The 19,365-nt window shown below is 43.0% G+C and overlaps 1 protein-coding gene across 1 annotated transcript in view; it reads right to left on the bottom strand.

Moving 5' to 3' along the window:
* The window catches only part of CSMD2 (CUB and Sushi multiple domains 2), a 972,861-nt gene that overhangs the window by 193,575 nt on the left and 759,921 nt on the right, over nt 1-19,365 (bottom strand). Inside the window, 1 exon segment of the mRNA XM_006886423.1 lies at nt 7,079-7,281. Within this exon segment, the coding sequence (XP_006886485.1) occupies nt 7,079-7,281 (203 nt within the window).

Genomic DNA, 19,365 nt, shown 5'->3' on the forward strand with positions numbered 1-19,365 from the left:
ATTGTTATAACAGAGAAATGTACAGCCCTAAAAGGTACAGCATGAAATTCACTATCTGGTCTTTTGTACAAAAACAAAGCCAATCTTTAGTGTAAGGAGCCCTGGTGGTACAACTGGTGGTAAACTGTCAGGCTCCTAGCCAAAAGGTCTGCAGTTCTAATCCACCAGCTGTGCCAGAAGTAAGAGGGGCAGTCTCCTCCCATACAGATCTGCCGCCTTGGAAGTCACACCGTGAGTCAGAATTGATGTAACAGCAGTGGGTGGAACTATATGGAATCCTCTCTGTAGCCCTCCTTTCTCCTTTTTTGCCATAAGGTTTTAAAAACAAATGATTTATTTTTATCTAACTTTGATCACTAACATCATTAACGACCTGTTATTGCGATGTTCCAGTCACATTTGCAAAATGTTTTCCCAAAACGCTAAGCTCCATCGTCTCTCAGGACCTTTGACTTGCTACTCTTCCTGTGTGGGATGGACTTACTGGAGAGCTTTCTGAGCCAGCTCCACTCAGTACTCAGTTCTAGCATCATCTCCTCAGATGGACCTCTTTGTGAATCTTCTGGGCTCATCCTTTCACCTTCTTCTTTTGTGTTTTTCAGACATCATAATCTATAATAAGGGCTCTCTGGTGGTCTATTGAGTAAGGAGTTGTGCTCCCAATCCAAAGGTAGGCAGTTTGAATCCACCAGTTGTTCCGCAGGAGAAAGACAGAAAACCTCCTCGCATGCAGTTTATGGCCTCTGAAAGCCCACTGGAGGGTCACCTACAAGTCTATTCCAACTCAACTGCAATAATTTTAAGGATCTGTAAGCCTTGCTAATTTCCTTGTGTCTTTATTGCATATCACTTGTATATCCCTATGAAAACAAAGACCTTGGCTGCCTTGTTTCCCCAGGACCTACCATGATACCCAGTACACAGGAGTGATTAATAATTAATTTCTGAGCAAATGAATGAATGAATGGAGAAGTCATCACCACCTGACCCTCATAGAAGCTATTTGTAAAGTCAAATAGAGATACAATTACATTCTTCCTAATTAAAAACCGACTTAGCTTTCATCTCGAACTTTACAAGGTACTCTACAAATGTAAATAATTCTCTAGAAGAAAAATAGCCCACCATTTTGGCCATATTTGGAAAGAACATTTATATGGCCAGCAACAGAGGGCAATGATGAAGAGCGTGGGTTTCAGAATCAGACACAAGGATTTTGATCCAGGCTCTGCTACTTATTAACTAGATGGCCTTGGCAGAGAAAACTCTCTGGATCCCAGAGCCTATATCTGCAGTGTGGATTAATAATGGGGCTCACACCTAAGGTGTTTGGGCAAATTGTAAGAAAAATGTAGGAGAGAGCTTAGCATGGTGCTTCCTCAGTAGATGGGAGCAATTCTACCTCCTCTCCCTCCCTGCTCCCCCCTTACCTTTCTGGCTCTCACTTTCACTCTTTATTGCTGCTGAATCTGAGCTGCTCAGCAAAGCCTCCAGGGACAGACTGGATCCACGTGGTACAGACAGGATGTTAGATGTTACACAGTCATGTTTACTTAATAAGCCAAGCCTGCACTAATCGTCCCTGGCATTTCCCTACAATCCCCTGTCAAACACACACTATAAAGTTAACACGGGGTGAGCCATTCTTGCTTCCCTAGTGTAGTCCTGGTATTTGCTAACTGATGACAGTAACATGGAAGGTGACCTTTCCCAAACCCCGGTTAGGCCCAGAGTACTGGGCGGGATTGTCATGGCCTTTAGGAGCTGAGGTTAAGAAGTCTGACCAGTCTGCTTGGCAGACCAAAGGCATGTTCAGAGGGGTTTGTCCAAGGAAACTCTCTTACAGCATACATTCACTGTAAGGACGTCTGACAGGCACAGTGTGGCTCCCACCCTCAAAAAACTTTCCCTCACACAATGACAGATACGTGACCAGCTCCTCTAAAAGGCTGACTGTTTGGCACTGACAATGTGCTGAGGAAGTAGAAATTGAATGCTTTAGGGCCAGAGGGTACAGCAATTTATTCTGAATGGGGATATTTGGAGGAACAGCATCTGAGATGAACCTTGAAGGATGAATGGCTTTCTGTGAGACGAGAAACACACGAGAAAGTAGCCCCAGCAAAGGCACACAGAACGACAGTGGCCAGGGAGGTTGTCGCACGCGGCAGCACCAGGACATGGTGGAAGTCAGATCTGCAGATCCATGGGGGATTCTGTTAGTATAGCCATAAGCTTGCTTTCTTTTCAAAAGCCAAGTCCATTGGCTCGGGCACAGCCAGAGAAAAATGCATGTCTGACTTTAATTATTCATAAAATTCCCTTCCCCAAAGACAGAAAGAGATTGCATCTCTCCCTTCTTAGTTCTGAGAGATCCTTCCATTGCTTATTTCAGCAACTTCCAAGGTTTGTGCCACAAAAATGCTGGTTCTTGAGATGGCCTAGGAAAAAGTCATCCCTGGCTGAGAAAATTTGAAAGCTGTGACCCATCAGAAAGACAGCATTGATTTCACAGACACTAAATACCAAAAGTTCCAGGTCCTTTCACCCTCTATGTCAAGATGACAAAGATTCTCACCACTGGACCAATTGGCAGCATCAGGATGGATGGTGAAGAGATTGAGATTGTACAGAGCTTTAGTTTGCTTGGCTCCATAGTCAACAGTCTTGGAACCAGTAGCCAGGAAATTAAAAGGCACATTGCCATGGGAAAGTCTGCTGTTAGGGACCTCTCCAAAGTACTGAAGAGCAATGGTGTCTCTCTGGAGACTAAGGTGCATCTGATACAGGCCATGGTCTTCGCAATCACTTGTTATGCATCAGAGAGTTGGACAATGACCAAGGAGGACAGAAGGAGAATTGATGCCTTTGAGCTGTGGTGCTGGAGAAGAGTATTGAGAATACCATGGACTGCTAGGAAAACAAACAGATTTGTCCTGGAAAGGGTTGAACCGGGTGGCTCCTTGGAGGCAAGGATTCTGAGGTTCTGTCTAACATACTTTGGACATGTTGTGAGGAGAGACCAGTCCTTGGAGAGGGACATCATACTTGGGAGGGTGGAGGGACAGCGCAGGAGAGGAAGGCCCTCTATGAGGTGGATTGATTCAGTGACTGGGATAATTGGGATGGGAGTGTCGGAGACAGTGTGATTGGCACAGGACAGAGCGGAGTTTAGGGCTGTTGTACACAGGGTCGCTATGAGTCGCAAGCGACTCGATGGCACATAACAACAACAACAAGGTCTGTCTCAACCCTATACTCACGATCAGTTTGACCAAGCATGCTTGTTTTTCTTGCAATATGAATTACTATTCCATGTAACTTTAGAGTACACACTTTGGGAAATGCTCATTTAAATTCCAACTCCCTTGCTGTCTTCTGGTGGGACCCTAATTCCTGTGCAAGTTCATGCCACTCAGTGCTCCCCATGACTTAATATCCTAAAATCAAACCAAACCAAAATAAATACTCCAAAGCAAACAAGCTGGTAAGTTAATGCTGACTCACTGGAGTCCTGTGTGTTATGAAGTTGAACTACTTTACAGGGCTTTCTTGGTTATAATCTTTATAGAAGTGGAACACCAGACTTTCCTTCCGTGGTGCTGCTGGCTGCGTGGATTCCAACGTCAACCTTTACTTTAGTCAAGGGCAAACTATTTGCACCACCCATACACTTTGTGTGAATAGACTTGGGATTCAAGTAAAAAGATTCCCAATGCACTTTTCAAAGTGATTTTCCTGGCTGAGCTACAAGCCTGAATGGTATTAAATAAGCAAGTTAATCTGAATTAAGAACACTATGGTATAGTCATACAACTGAATACTCTGTAATATTAAAAAACAATAAAGAATTCATGAGTCATTGTATAACTTGGGTGGTACCAGGGGACATTTTATTGAGAGACATAAGTAAGTCACAAAAGGACAAATATTGTATCGGACCACTAGTATAAAAAGTGAAAGAAAGTTTATAGACAGAATAACTCACATATGGTGACCAGGGATTGGAAGGGAAACAGAAGGGAATGAAAAATGAATAAATGATGGGTACTTATTAAGATGAGTAGGCAATACAGAATAGTAGATGATCAGACATTGTGGGCTTTGTAAGTAATGTTCTAAAATAAAAGGTATATGCGTGATTGAGGGAAAGTCAATACACTCTGTAAACTTTCATTATAGTAATAATAATAATAATAATAATAATAATAATAATAATAATAATAAACAACACATGATCCAGAAGCAACGATGTCACCTGGGTTGGTGTCACTCAGTGTGGTAATTCACATGTCCTCGACCTCCACATGGATTGCCTCTCCAACTAGACCAAACAGGATCCTTAGTAATGTTTATTATCAATTTTAATTATAGGATAATATGTGAGAGAATTATAAATTGCTTAAGTGCAACATTTCTTGTTGTTGTGTACTGTAGAATGAGAATAAACCCATAGCTGACTCTCTGGCAGATTTTCAGAGACAGTTAATGGCACAGAAAAAGACTGCCCATCCTTGATGTGTGCCTTTGGGATTGCAGCACAGCTTCCTGCCCCTAGGCCACCAGAGCTCCCTATCATTTCTTGTTGTTATGTGCCATCAAGTTGCCTGTGACTCATAGCAACCCTACGTACAATAGCTCTGAAGCCTGCCCTGTCCTGTGCCTGTCTCACTGACTCCAACACACCTACCCCCACTGCCCTAGTTACTGTATCAATCCATCTCATCTGGGGTCTTCCTCTCCTGTGCTGTCCCTCTACCCTTATGAGCATGATGTCCTGCTTAAAGGATTGGCCCCTCCTGGACACATACCCAAAGTATGTGAGATGGAGCTTCAAAATCCTAGCCTCCAAGGAGAAACTTAGTTTCATCCTCTCTAAGACAGACCTATTTGGGGTTTTTTGCTGGCCCATGGTTATGTTCAAGACTCTTCTCCAGTACTATAACTCGAAGGCATCAATTCTTCTTCTGTCACCCTTAGTCATTGTCCAGCTCTCTGATGCATAACAAGTAATTGCAAAGACCATAGCCTGGATCAGAGGCACCTTAGTCTCTAAACTGACATTGCTGCTTCTCAGTATGCTGGAAAGGTTTCTTACAGCAGATTTACTTAATGCCATTTGTCTTTTGATTTTCTGACTGCTGGTGCCAAGAGTGTTGTTCTTAGACTATATAAATACTAACATAAAAATTATTTTGTAGTCTTACTTTTAATTACAATGTTTTAGGTTATAATACTATTGGTAACTAAGCAAAAGCCTTTTTAGATTTTTATTCTTATTTTCCTAAAAAGCAATTGATAGGGGTTCACAAATACTAATCACCACAATATGGTACTTAAAACACCACAAAATCTGATAAAATCAGAATAAAAACACCAGCAGCAACAAACCAGCATGGGTTTGTATCGCCTGGAGATAAAACCATGTGATTAGAAGTGTCACTGTAATTGGGTGGTAGTGACAGCTCTGCCAAGAGCACACAAGAAAGTTCAAAACGTAAATTAGCATAGAGTTTAAGCCCTGTAGGTGTCCTGGTGTATGTGAGCGGGTATGTGGAGAAGGTTTCCTATGAACTGTTGTTTTGGTGTTAGCCCCTCTGACCCTGTCACTTGGTGTGGCTTGTACCCTTGATCGTTCTAGTGAGCAGACCCTTATCCACCCCTTACTCTGCTAAATACTCATCTCCATAGAAAAGACAGTAAAGAAGCTAGAAGTAGGATTTGCAACCCCATTTCAGGTAGTCCTTGACTTAGAGCAAGGCCTTATTTCGATGTCTTTATCATAAGGCAGCCTTTGATACAGTCCAAATATTTTTTTTAATTCCTTATTACTACTTTTTCCTTTCAGTATCTTTGTAATCTGGCAGTGTTTTGAATGCTAAATCATAAAATTGAATAACTTCAAGGGAACACTTGAGAATGACAAAACATCAGCAAATTACATATTGCAACATACCGCTAACAATAGGTACCACTTCTCCAGCCCTCCCCTTAGAAGGTAGACCATCCTAAGTGTAGTGTGTTGTAACGCCACTACCCTGTAAGGTGAGGTCAACCTGGAGAGCCTCACTGATGTCAGAGAGAGATGCCATCTCCCATTAGCGGATATGCCATTGGGTCAGAACCCCAGCTCGGGTGCCCACAGACTTGCTCTGGGATCCCCATGGAAACCTCCCCTGCCGGTGGAGAAAGCCACGGTAATGAAGACAGCTGCTGTATAATAATCACACGCATTAAGCAGGCAGAGTCCCTTGTTCAGGGAGATGAGTGGTGGGAGCGGCATTTCGGAGATGAGATGATTCATCCCAGGGAGAGGGGGCAGGACCAATCAAAGAACTGAGCCAATATTAGGACTTGAACCTTTCAGCATTGCCCATTTATGGTAGCTCTTTGTCACGCGTCTCCATATTTGGATACTGTGGTACATAATGAATTGCAATAGATGACTCGTGCTTGGCTTCTGGTCGTTACTGAAACCTGCACTATGTCGTATCACATCATATTATATTAGCTCTTCCATTGTCTCACCAGGAACCTCCATGAGCTTGTACTCCCTGCATTCCTCCTTGTCTCTGTGCTTCTGCCACAAAGGGGTAACCTGCATTTCTGGAACCTACTTTCTTGTTTCATCATGTCATGTATTCATGGTCCTATTCTTTTTCTTCCACCCAAAAGGCACCCAGGAGACCTCCAAAGCCCAGCCTAGTGATCACACTTGATCACTCCTTTGTTGAAACACTTTCTTATCTTGAATAGCTTTCAATCACTTTGCATGTCTTAGATTGGGCACCATTTTCTTTCTGGAACAGCTTTTTTGATGGTCCTCTATGCATTTCCAGTCTAGCCTCTTTTCCGTTACTCAAATCCTTACCAATAGATAGGTAGAATGTATATTTATGTGCCTTTCCTTCACACCAGATAGCTGAATGTGAACCTCCTGGGTACCAGGTGCATAGCAAATGCTCAATAAAAATGCTTACACACACAGAGAGACTGAAGAAAAGGGAGAAAGCAGAGGGAGGAAAAGATGGCAGGCTGGTGTTAGGCAGCAGGACAGACAGACACAGGGTGCACAGACCTGAGAACTGGATGGCAAAGCCCTGCTTGCTGGTGAAGAAGTCGGTGCTGAACTGCAGAACGACGGAGCTGAAGGTGCTGTGCAGGTCCTTGGGCAGCGCTGAGCCACTGAGCTCCTTCAGCAGCACTCCGCTCTCCACGGGTCCGTCCCAGATGCGCAGCACGTCGTGGACCTCCTCCGTGTCGAACACCAGGAAGTGGAGCCTGAGTGGGACAAGAGGGCAGGTGGTCACTCCAGGAGCCTCTCCTCCTCGGGGTCTCAAGTCAGGGAGGCTCCGGCATCTAGGGAAAGGCTTGCGGGAAGAGAAGGCAGTGTCGGGCTGCATCCTCGTGACTGCAACCTGTCAGTTCCTCCCCTCAGTGGCCTCACTAGCAAAGGGAGTAAAACAAAACCAACAGAAATACGACTCATTAGGTTATGGACAAAAGACATGAAAAGACTTTTCACAGCGGAAGACATTCAGATGGCCAACAGACACATGAAGAAAGGCTCAAAATCACTGGCAGTAAGAGAGATGTGAAGCAAAACCCAATAGCTAAACTCCTGTAGCAGTGGCAAAGTTTAGCAGGACAGTAAGCAACGAATGTTGCAGAGGATGTGGCAAGATAGGAACTCTCATGAACTGTTGGTGGGATTGTAAAATGGTATAATCACTCTGGAAGGCAGTTGGGCATTTTCTTTAAAAGCTGAACATAGAAACTCTGTATGACCCAGCTAACCCACTAACTACTAGGACTATATCCCAAGGAAATTAGAATTGAGACACAAACAGAGATTTGTACACCAATGTTCACAGCAGCATTATTCACCATTGCAAGAACATGGAAACAGCCCAAATGTCCACCACATCGAATGGATTGAAAAATTGTGATACATTCCATGATGGAATACTACACAGCACTCAGGAGCAATAATTTCAAAAAACATATTAAATAACTTGGGAGAGATAGGAGGACATTATTTCTGAGCGAACTAATTCAGTCTCATAAGGACAAATATGGCATAAGGCCATTATTGTAAAAATAGAAAGATAACTAGTAAAATGTTATGGGGATCTATGTGGGTAAGGGGTGGGAGCAGAGGGGTGAGGATGAGTAGAGGTGAAACCACAGGGTTGCACAATTTGGTGCGTGGAAGGAGAGGTTAAAGGAAATGGGGAACAATCTGGTGGAGAACTGAAAAGACCAGGTACTGGTGGGCATAGTTCAATGGTGATTCATTTTATAAAACACAATGTATGGGAATGACAGTCTGAAACATAATGCCAATGAATGAAAGAGTGGGGGGAAATTTACATAATAAAAAGTGAAAAAATAATACTCATTGATGTTGAATAAAAACGAACTTACCGTGGACCCTCTATTTGGTTTCCAAGGTTATAAATTGCAAATAAGAGATTACCCATCTTTCTCCAGAGGAGCTGCTGCTGGGTTCAAAACTGTCAGAAAGCACTCACTTTGTTTTAGCAATGCAACTCCCTATGGACTAGGCTGCCATATCACCCCCAATGGGAACAATGGGGGTGGCTTTTATGAATTCTGTGGGTTATTATGAACTCCACCCTGCCACTCTCAGACTCCTCTTCTCAACCCTACATAAGCCCCATCTCCTCAACCCTACATAAGCCCCAGATCTTGAACCTCAACCTGTGGCTACATCACTTCTAGATCTGTGCTGCCAGGGGCAGGTTGCTGAGAAGGCAGTGGTCTAGGTTGAATAAAGGATATTGGCTAGAAACATAGGAACTCAAGGGCAAGGCAAACTATGGGATCTCTGAGAAGCTGGGTCTGCTTCAGGAGGGCTGACACCGGCTTCTCACAGTGAAACTCAAGGGCTATCAGTTGCCCAAAGCTTGGTTTAGACAATTCCAGCAAATTTCAGCAGGATATGCCAAGCTCTCCACATGTAACAGGCACTCAAAAAGTCCATGAATTATCTTAATTTTTCCAGGATAAAACCATCCTGGCCAAAGATGTCTTGTTTACGAGTTGTACACTTACCGTTTCTCTAGCACTCCTCATCTTTCTTCTTCGCCCTCTTCTCTCTCTCTCTCTCTCTCTCCCTTTTTGACATCTATATTTTTAATACTGGAATAATTTCTGACTTACAAAAAGTTAAAGAGATACTACAGAGAATTCCTGTAGATCCCTCACGGTTTGCTTCACTGTCAACAGCTGACATTTCCATGGTCCATTTGTCACAATGAAGAAATCGACATTGAACAAATAAATAGGAAATTGAACTCCAGATTGTATTTGTATTTCACCAGTTTTCCCATGAACATGCTTTTTCTGCTATGGGATCCAACCATTCATCACTATCTCTTTATGAAAGTGTCTTCTGAAATTATAAAAATAAGATGTGTCCAAGGCAGACAATGGATAAATGTACCAAATGAAAGAAAATAAGTCTCCCATACAACTAACCTATTCTCCAGAGTTCTCCTCAGAGTATCAGGTTACCCTCCTGACTATTCTCAATGTGAAAACATCCATAATTTCTCTTTCAATGAGACCGTAAGTTAGAAAGTTCTGGGCAATGAATACTTCACTAATACTTTGTTAGGGACATAGATATCTATATACCAATAATCACAGGATTGGGCAATGTCTGTGTTATACTCAAGGTTACCAGAGCTAATTGGATGGCAATTACTAATACTGATTTCATTCTTTCCCCTAGACCTAGACACCACAATAATTCATTATTTTATACCAGACTTCAGTGAACGCATTCATTGTTACGTAGCTTTGCACAATTTTTTTAATATCTAGTTGATTTATAAGAATATATTTTTGGGTGGAGGGAAGAAAAAGAACATATATATTTAAAAGTTTGTCCTCAAATGATTGAATCAATTTTTACTCTCATTAAACTGGCTTAGTACTGGTATGTTACGTGCTGGACTGCTAATCAAGAGAAGGGTGGTTCGAACCCACTTAACAACTCTGCAAGTGGAAGAGAAGTTAGATCCGAAACAGTCTATAGTCTTAGATGCCCAGTGGAGGGTCTCCAAGAGTCAGAACAACTAGACAGCAGAATGTTTGGTTTTTTGAACATTATGAAGATGACAATTCTCCCCCTAACCTCATCTCAAAACATTAGAATTTTTGATGCTGCAAATATATTCTGTATCAAAATAACTTGCCCACCTGCTAGACCAAATATGGAATCTCACTGATGCCTTGAATTCAGATACAGTAAGGCTGCACATATTTTGCTTATATTTAAGGGCCATTTTAATCTTTTTACATCCCCCCCCACCTCTCTTGGGTTGTCTTCTTTTCATCACGTCTACAGATGATATATTTATCTATGTTTTGATTCCTCTTTTATATATTTGTTGCTAATATTTTCTCCTAGTCTGTGGTGCCTCATTTCTCTTTAAATTTTGTTTACAGCATTTATTTTCATATAGGAATTATTCATTTTTATGCAATCAAATATGTTAATCCTTTCCTTTACAGATACTAGGTGTCGGTGTCATGGTATGCATGAGAAAACCCTTTTCGTCCTAAAATTATTCATAAAATACTAAAGGGCTCAGGATTAGGCACTGCCGAGACCCAGGGGTGGGGTCATGACTCAGCTGGATTCAGAGAATAGGTCCACCAAAAGTCAAGGGAGCTTGAGCTGAAGGCTAGTAGGCTGGGTAAGTGGAGCTAAAGCCCAGGGCACAGAGGTCTCCATCTAGAACCCAGAGACGATGGCCAACACCCAGAGTCTGGAAGGTGGGATCATTGTCCAGATGGCCCTGAAACATATGATTACTTTCAGGCCTTGAGAACTAATACAATTTCCCCGCCCCCCTCTGAGTTTTGGATTTATCTGGTGTCTACTATTATCCTGGAGAGGGTGAAACTGGGCTGCTTCTTGGAGGCAAAGGTTTTGAAGCTTTGTATAACATACTTTGGACATGTTGCAATGAGGGACCAGTCCTTGGAGAAGGACATCATGCTTGGGAGGGTGGAGGGAAAGCACAAGAGAGAAAGACCCTTGATGAGATGGATTGACTCAGTGACTGGGGTAATGGGGGTAGATGTGTCAGGGACAATGAGGTTGGCTCAGGATAGACCAGGGTTCAGGGCTGTTTTACGTAGAGTCACTATGAGTCGCAAGCAACTTGGTGGCACATAACAACAGCATCCTTCACAATCTGACATACTTAAGCCCATTCCTACAGTCACTGTGTCAGTCTATCTGGTTGAGGGTCTTCCTCTCTTTCACTGACGCTCCTTCTTTAAGGAAGGTCCTCTCTGAGTACATGCATAAAACATGTGAGATGAAGCTTTATCATCTTTGCCTCTAAGGAGCACTCTGGCTACACCTTCTCTGAGACATATCTGTTCTTTTGGCAGCCCACAGGATATTCAGTACTCCTCTTCAATACCACAGCTCAAAGATCTCCTCACTTTCAACAACAACATGCTCTTCCATCATTGAACTATGGGAGCAGATAACTGTATGCTAGCTTTCATGTTGTAGCGTTTCTCCCCCTTCAAGTTAACAGGTTCACATACAAAAAAGAAATTTTGCCCCAGGATGATATATGCCTAAAATCGCCCACATATCTGGTCTATATGCTTCAAAGGATGAGACTTTGGACTTGGAGTTGATTTAAGACTTAGGAAGATATGATGGGTGAACATGCTTTGCATGTGGGAAGAGCATACAATTTGGGAGGGAATCAAAGGATGGAGTAAAGGAAGTAAAAGGATGTGCATCCTCCACAATATTTGTTGTAAATCCTTGCTGCTAAATCTGTGGTTAGAATCCCATTTGGGAGAGGTCTATTTTTATTATGGCAATCAGACAAGATTAATGTAGAGTGTGTCTTAAACTAATCTCAAAGATTGTGTATCTTTTCAGATTTAAGGAGACTAAACAAGTCAGGGAAAGCAAAAGATATAGGTGGGGGAAGAGAGAGGCCAATCCCCATGAAGATCATGCTTCGGGCATATTGTTAGGAGAGGCTATTCCTTGGAGAGGGACATCATGCTTGGAAAGGAAGAGGCTAGGCGAAAGAGAAGACCTTCCACAGGATGACCTGGCACATGACTGCTGCAGTGGGCTCAAGCGCGTCAGAGACTAGGAGGCTGGAATAGGATGGAACGGGATTCAGATCTGTTCTTCATAAGGCTGCTATGAGTCATATTCGACTCAGCACCTAACAACAACAGCAACAATAGTTCTTTCTGATAGCGTGGTTTGTGTGTTGCTACAATGGAAGGGGCTGATTACAAGTATTTAAAATGCCTGCAGGTTCACTCACGGTGGAGGTTTCAGCGGAACTTCTAAACTAAGATAAACTAGGAAAAGTGATCAGGTGATACTTGTAAAAATTAGCCAATGAGAACCTATACATCACAAAAGAATACTGTCTGTTAATGCACTATTAACTGGATCCTATCTGTCATTTGCTTTGGACAGATCATCTAAACAAAGAAAAATGCAAACACATTACCATTGGGCCACTCCCAAATGAAGGGGACACTATTAGGTACTGAGATTTTAAATCTTCACGGGAGGAGACTCCCTTGTTTTCCTCCCTCACAGCGGCTGGTGGATTTGAACTACTGACCTTTTGCTTGGCAGCCTAACATGCAATGCACTATCCCATCAGGGCTCATGTCATCAGAAGGGGTTAGTTTCTAGAGGAGATAATACAATTTAGTGAAATTGAGGGCCACTGGGGGGAAGAAGACACTTACTGAGGTGGCTTGGCCCAAAAGCCACAGCAATAGACTCAAACGTGCCTGCGGCTGTTAAGATGACGCAGGATTAGCAGTAAAAGGCCTCTGTAAGTCAACGTGATGGCAGGTCTCTTTATTAACTGAGGGGAGGTTAGTATCCTTTTCAGCCAAGAAATTTTGTAGAGATCGTAATTTATTTAGGGCCAGGGTGAGCACTTTGGTTACATTTTTTAGTCATTTATTGTTACAATACCTATATCTAAATATTTATATCTCTATCTGAGCAGGTGAGTCAGGACTGACTTGTAGATGACCTCCCACTTGGTTTTCAGGCTGAAAACTGAAAGGAGAAGGTTGCCCATCTTTCTTCAGAAGAGATGCTGATAGATTCAAACAGAAAGTCTTTGGTTAACAGGGCCACTTCCTATGGAGAGGCCATCAGAACTCCCTAGATATATGTGTATGCATAAACACACATACATGCACAGATATGGAATGTGTATGTGTTTACAGATATATTGTATTCAGCTACTGATTATGAAAAACCTTCAAACTCATTTCTGGCAGGCTAGTTCTGACTCAGCCACCCTGCATTAGGTTTCTGAGGCTGTAAATAAAAAAGAGAGGAGACTGCCTATCTTCTTCCTTCGGAGCTGCTGGTGGATTCGAACTACCAGAGATGCATAGTCTTTGGATTAGTAGCACAACTCGCTAGGGGCTCATATTCAGTTCCCAATTAGTTCTAGTGAAAGGAAAAGTCTTCTCCTGGATAATGTTGGTGGTCCTTCTAATAAGTGTAGGTAGAGTTCACATATAATCTTGAGCTGGTGTAAGTTTTCTCTGTGTTCTGATTTCCCTGGTGGACCTCCCCTCTCAGCATTTGGAGTGGAGTGAAGACAGATGTCCATTCAGCAGGCTGGCAAGCTGGAGGCCCACAGTTTATAGAAAAGGAGGAGGGGGAGCCCCCCAGAAGGTACAGCAAATAGAGGCACTCTGTGCGGTGTGACTCCGAGCTACCCTTCTTTCTCTGCTCTCTCCGTGTTGCTCAACGGCACTGTGAAATTAGGCAGACAACCCTGGAAGCAGACCAAGCTGTAAGCTACACAGCGTTGCTATTTGTGCTTCCAGACGCAATGGGCACGTGGGCTGGCACGTCAGGGAAGGAAGGAGGAAATGAGACTTGATGTGTGGGGAGCATGAAAAGGAGTGTGCTTTCTCTGAATTTAATAACCCGAGACAAGACCCAGGGCCAGGGAGGAGTTAAAGGTGTCTGTGGGAAGAAGAGGCAGGCAACCTCTCACCTGAACTCACAGAAACTGTTTAAGGCTTTATCCTCTTAAGTAGAAATACAGGCTGCCCGAAGGCTTTGAAGTGAATGATGTCACATCACTGAATAACTGAGTGAATGAATGAATGAATGAATGAAAGAAAGAGTGGACTTCTACTAGGATTAGTCTTAGAGGAAGTTGAACACAGAGAAAATAACTGTTGTCTAATCAATTCTGAAAGGTTCTCACCACTGGTCTGATTGGCAGCATTATGATAGATGGTGAAGAGATTAAGATTGTTAACAGCTTTAGTTTGCTTAGCCCCACAGTCAACACTCTTGGTACCAGCAGCCAGGAAATCAAAAGATGAATTGCATTGGGAAATTCTGCTGTCAGGACCTCTCCAGAGTACTGAAGAGCAATGATGTCAGTCTGGAGACTAAGGTGCACTTGATCCAGGCTATAGTCTTCATAATTATTTGCTATGATCAGAAAGCTGGACAGTGACTAGGGATGATAAAAAGAGAATTAATTGATGCCTTTGAGCTGTGGCGCTGGAGAAGAGTGTTGAATATATTATGGACTGCTAGGAGAACAAATAGGTATGTTCTAGAAAGAGTAAAACCAGGCTGCTCCTTGGAGACAAGGATTCTGAAGCTCCACCTGACATACTTTGGGCATGTTGTAAGGAGGGACCAGTCCTTGGAGAAGGACGTCATGCTTGGAAGGGTGGACAGACGAGCACAAGAGAGGAAGATCTTCGATGAGACGGATTAATCCAGTGTCTGGGGTAATGAGGGTAGATGCGCCAGAGACAATAAGGTTGGCACAGGATAGAGCAGGTTTCAGGGTTATTGTACATAGGGTCGCTATGAATTGCAAATGACTCAACAGCACATAACAACAACAATCAACTCAGACTCACAGTGACACCCCTTTGGGTTTCCAAGATTGTAACTTTTTACTAGAAGAGACTGGCCACCTTTTTTCCTCACAGAAGTGCAGATGAACTTGAAACACTGACTGTTGGGTTGGCAGCCCAACACACAACACACTATACCACTAGGACTCCTTAATGAGGAAAATATCTCTTTCTCATTTCCATCAAATCTGAACTGACTCATTCATAGCTGACCTTCAAATGGATTTTCAGAGGCTGTTTATTACACAGGAAGAGACTGCCCACCATCTTTCTCCTGAGGTGAAATCTGTGGATTTGAAACTGGTGGATTTGAACCACTTGCCTTGGAGTTGGCAGTACAATTCCTTATCCACTTGAAATAGTGTGATGCAATTGACAGAGAGCTACACTGCTAGTCCAAAGGCCACACCTCTGGCATCTGAATCCACCTAGGATTCCTCTGGAGAAAGATGGGCAATCTCCTCCCATTCACATTACAGCCTGGGAAATGCAATGGAGGGTCAGTATGAGTCAATTCTGACTTGACAGCATGTGAAAGAGAGATAGAGATATAGAGAGACAAAGTGACTGAGACAGAGAGACTTAGAGAGAGAAAGAAGATGAAACAAAAAGGAATATGATTATGGAACAACTAATGTGTACAAGGCACTTTCTTATTATCTCACTTGATCTTCGTGTGCACCTTTACTTAGTAGAAATTATCTTTCTTGTCTTTTAAATGAGAATCCTGAGGTCCAGGGAAGTTAAATGACTTGCTCAAGGTCAAGGGTGGCTGAAAAAGTAGGCTGGAATTATCATTATATAATTTTAGACCAGGAAAGACTTTTTTGTGTTTCTGTTCTTTCATTGACAAAGCTGCCCACACCTCCAGAGGGACTGGGCTAGGGATGAGAGTGGGTATGGGCTGGAGAGGACCTGCCAGTAATCAGCAGCTTACAAGACTTAGTCATTCACAAAGCCCAGACAGTGAATGAGAATGCCAGTTCACTGCATTCAGCTCATTGATCTATTAATCAGACAGAGTCAAAGGCTTGGCACTGATGAGGTCAAGAGTAGTGGCAGGAGGAAGGGGGAAAGCCCAAGATCATTTGAATGCAAAAATAATACAACTTGGCAACTAAGAGTATAGCTGTCGAAGTTTCAAACTTCTTTCTGCATTCATGTATTTAGACATCTCCTATGTGCTGGGTGCTAGGGTGTAATGATGAGTGTGACAGACCAGGTAGCATATTCTGGGGGTTTCTGGAGACTGGCAATACTTCTTCATACAACACAAAAAAACTAAACCCTTCAGTCCAATTCAACTTATTGTGATTCACTGTGTCAGAGCAGAACTGTGCTCTGCAGGGTTCTAATAGCTAATTTTTCAGCAGCAGATCATGAGGTCTTTCTTCCAAGATCCCTCTGGATGTACTCAAAACATCAAATTTTTAGATAGCAACTGACTTCTGCACATGCAGACTCATTAAGAGAGGTCAATTGTGATAAATGCAAACAAAGAAATAGCAATGTACTGAGACAGTTGCTGCTTTGAACAGAACCACTGCTGGGAGACTTCCCTCTCAAAGAACTTTCTCCAGAAAAACTCATTACCATTAAGTCAGAACCAACGGATAGCTGGCCCTTTAGTGAATTTTTGAGAAGCTGTAAATTGCACAGGAGAAGATTGAAGACCACACTACCAGAGGTCCCTTCAGAGAGGCAAAGAAACAGGATGACAGGCTCAGCGGGGTAGAGCAGGGTGGAATGAGGGATGGAAGGGGGCTTGGCATTTGCAAAGGGCCTACCTTCCTCATGTATCAGCCTGGAGGTTGTGAAACAGCAGATGGCCAATGAGTTGTGTTTGGACTGAGAGAGGCCAGGTCACATGAGTCTTTGTGGGTCTGCATTTTGTTCAAGCTAAGGGAAGTCACTGAAAGGCTTTAGGCTGATCTGCATTTCAGGACCACCCTTGCTTTCTGTGGTAAGAGCAGACTGGCAAACTGAAGACTGGACCCAGGAACATTTGCTGGGAGGTGACCGTGGAGGCTGGTGATCCTTTTATTCCAAGTCCCTGATGAGAGCTGTTAAAAGACTTAGTTTGCCAAACCGACTGCATTTATTAAGACCGTTATTGAATTCTTTTCTCATCTCATAGAAATCAAAGTTCATAAATGCTAATTAGAGGTTCAGATCGATGGAGATCATTTCAAAGTAAAGCAAGCATCTGAATTTGCCTCAATAGCTTCCCTGTGGGTGAGTGTTTTGTTTTGTTTTCTTTCTTTAATACTAAAGGCTTTGAAGACTCACACTGTCAGGAGCCTTGCTTATACACTGGGTAAAGCACTCGGCTTCCAACTGTAAGGTGATAGGTTCAAACCCACCAGCTGCTCTGTGGGAGATGGATGCATTCATAAAGAATTATAGTCTTGGAAATTCTATGAGGCACTTTTCATCTGTAGGGTTGTTATGGGTTGGAATCGATGTCATGGCAACAGCTTTGCTTTGGCTTGGGTGTGGGGTTCGCTCTGTGGCCTGAGGCCAGGAGCCAGTGCAAGGAAAGAAAAAGATGGTTCTTCATATCAATGCACTGCTTTTACGTGGGGCTGTTTGTTTCTTTGGGCTCTAGACACAAAGCAGGCAGACTTCGGGGAAGAGCGACGATGCTTGTTGCATGCCAAGCTCGCTGCTGAGAGCTGTGGAAATGGGGAAGGCACTGTCCTTGCCCTGGAGGATTATGCTGCTTACTGAAGCAGACGCACAAAACATGATAATGTATGTAATAAGTGCTAAGAGAGTTGGATAAAGTGTTATTGAAACAACTGGAGGAGAGAGAACAAAACATTTGTAGGAAATCTCTTATGTGCCAAGTACTTTATATATCGTGTTTCATATCTGTGTGACATTCCTGCCATTTAGAGCCTATTTGCATCATTTGGTTGCAGGGAGAACAGTGGATCTAAAAGGTTGATGTAGACAGCTCACGGAAGGGGCAGTCTGGGGCCTTTCTTCCACACTGTCTTCTGGAGTCCCTGGTTGGTACAGATGGTTCATGTGTCAGCTGCTGACCGAAGGGCTGGAGGTTTGAATCTACCCAGAAGAACCACAGAAGAGAAGACTGGCAAACTACTTTTAAATGATGAGCCACTGAAAATCCTATGGACCACTGTTCTACTCTGAGGTCAAGGGATCACTATAGACTGGAACTGCTTTGATAGCAACTGGCTTGGTTTCTTCTAGTTCAGAGTCAAGGCAAGCTTTAAGGAGATGTTTATGAAGGAATTTTGAAAAAGAAAAAAAAAACAACTTCATGAGAAAATGACAAGAAAATGTCATAAGAGAGACAGTAGCAAGTTCAGAAGCATGAAAAGCCTTCTTGGAACCAGTCTTCAAGCCACATTTTCCACCATGGCCAAGGTCACCTTTCTGAGCCACACAGCCAACCTTACAGATTAAAGCTCAACCTCCTAGGGAAAATCCACATCCTTCGTGCGTAGCTCCATCTCCTTCTGTTATTCCTCTGACCCTTCACAATTTCCTTCTTACTCTCTGCCCCAGGGCCTTCCCCCTTCTCACTGGAAGATTCCTATCCCTCCTCACATCCTTCAATCACCCGATTAACTTTGGTGTAGCCCGCATGTGGTACAGGTGGTGGTGAGGCATTCCACAGACAACTCTTCTGCACATCCTCCTTGGCCCCCTGTCTGGTGATGTATTCCTTTTATATGATCTCACTGTGGTACAGGCATCCATTGACATACCCACCATATGTATCATTGGCAGGTCAGTTGTGTCTAGTCTCATTCATCTCTGAGTCTCTGACTCCCAGCACTAAATGTGAGCCACACAAAACCCTTGCTGAATATTGCTTGGTTGGAGAGTGAAATGAATGGGTGATGACTCACCAGCTTTTAGTGATCACCACAGTTTAACCAAATGCACCCACTGTCCTTATAACTGTCCATCTCTTGTAGAGAGACAACTTAAATCTTCTGTATGCAGGATGCAACTTCTTATTTCTCTTGAGGTTCTCATCTGTCTTTTTAGATGATCCAGTTCATAGGATCTTATAACTCTATCTTTGGCATTCTATCCCTATCAGAGATACAGGGCATAGCTATATAAACCCTAGCCAGAACTAGCTTTTAGTTTAGGCTTACTTGTAGATATCCAGCCCTATTTAGTCTCTGAGCCTCTACTACTACTGATAATTACATATTCAGTCAATGAGTATCTGTAAGCACTGGAGGTATTGATATATAGAAACTTACAGTCTTACTTAACCATAACACAGTAAAATAAATAAATATATATATACACACACATAGCCAGGAAATCAAAAGGCGCATTGCCATGGGAAAGTCTGCTGTTAGGGACCTTTCCAAAGTACTGAAGAGCAATGGTGTCTCTCTGGAGACTAAGGTG

This window comes from Elephantulus edwardii, unplaced genomic scaffold, assembly GCF_000299155.1.
Source record: "Elephantulus edwardii isolate Elephantulus edwardi_28Jun2011 unplaced genomic scaffold, EleEdw1.0 scaffold00049, whole genome shotgun sequence".
Classification (NCBI taxonomy): Eukaryota; Metazoa; Chordata; class Mammalia; order Macroscelidea; family Macroscelididae; genus Elephantulus; species Elephantulus edwardii.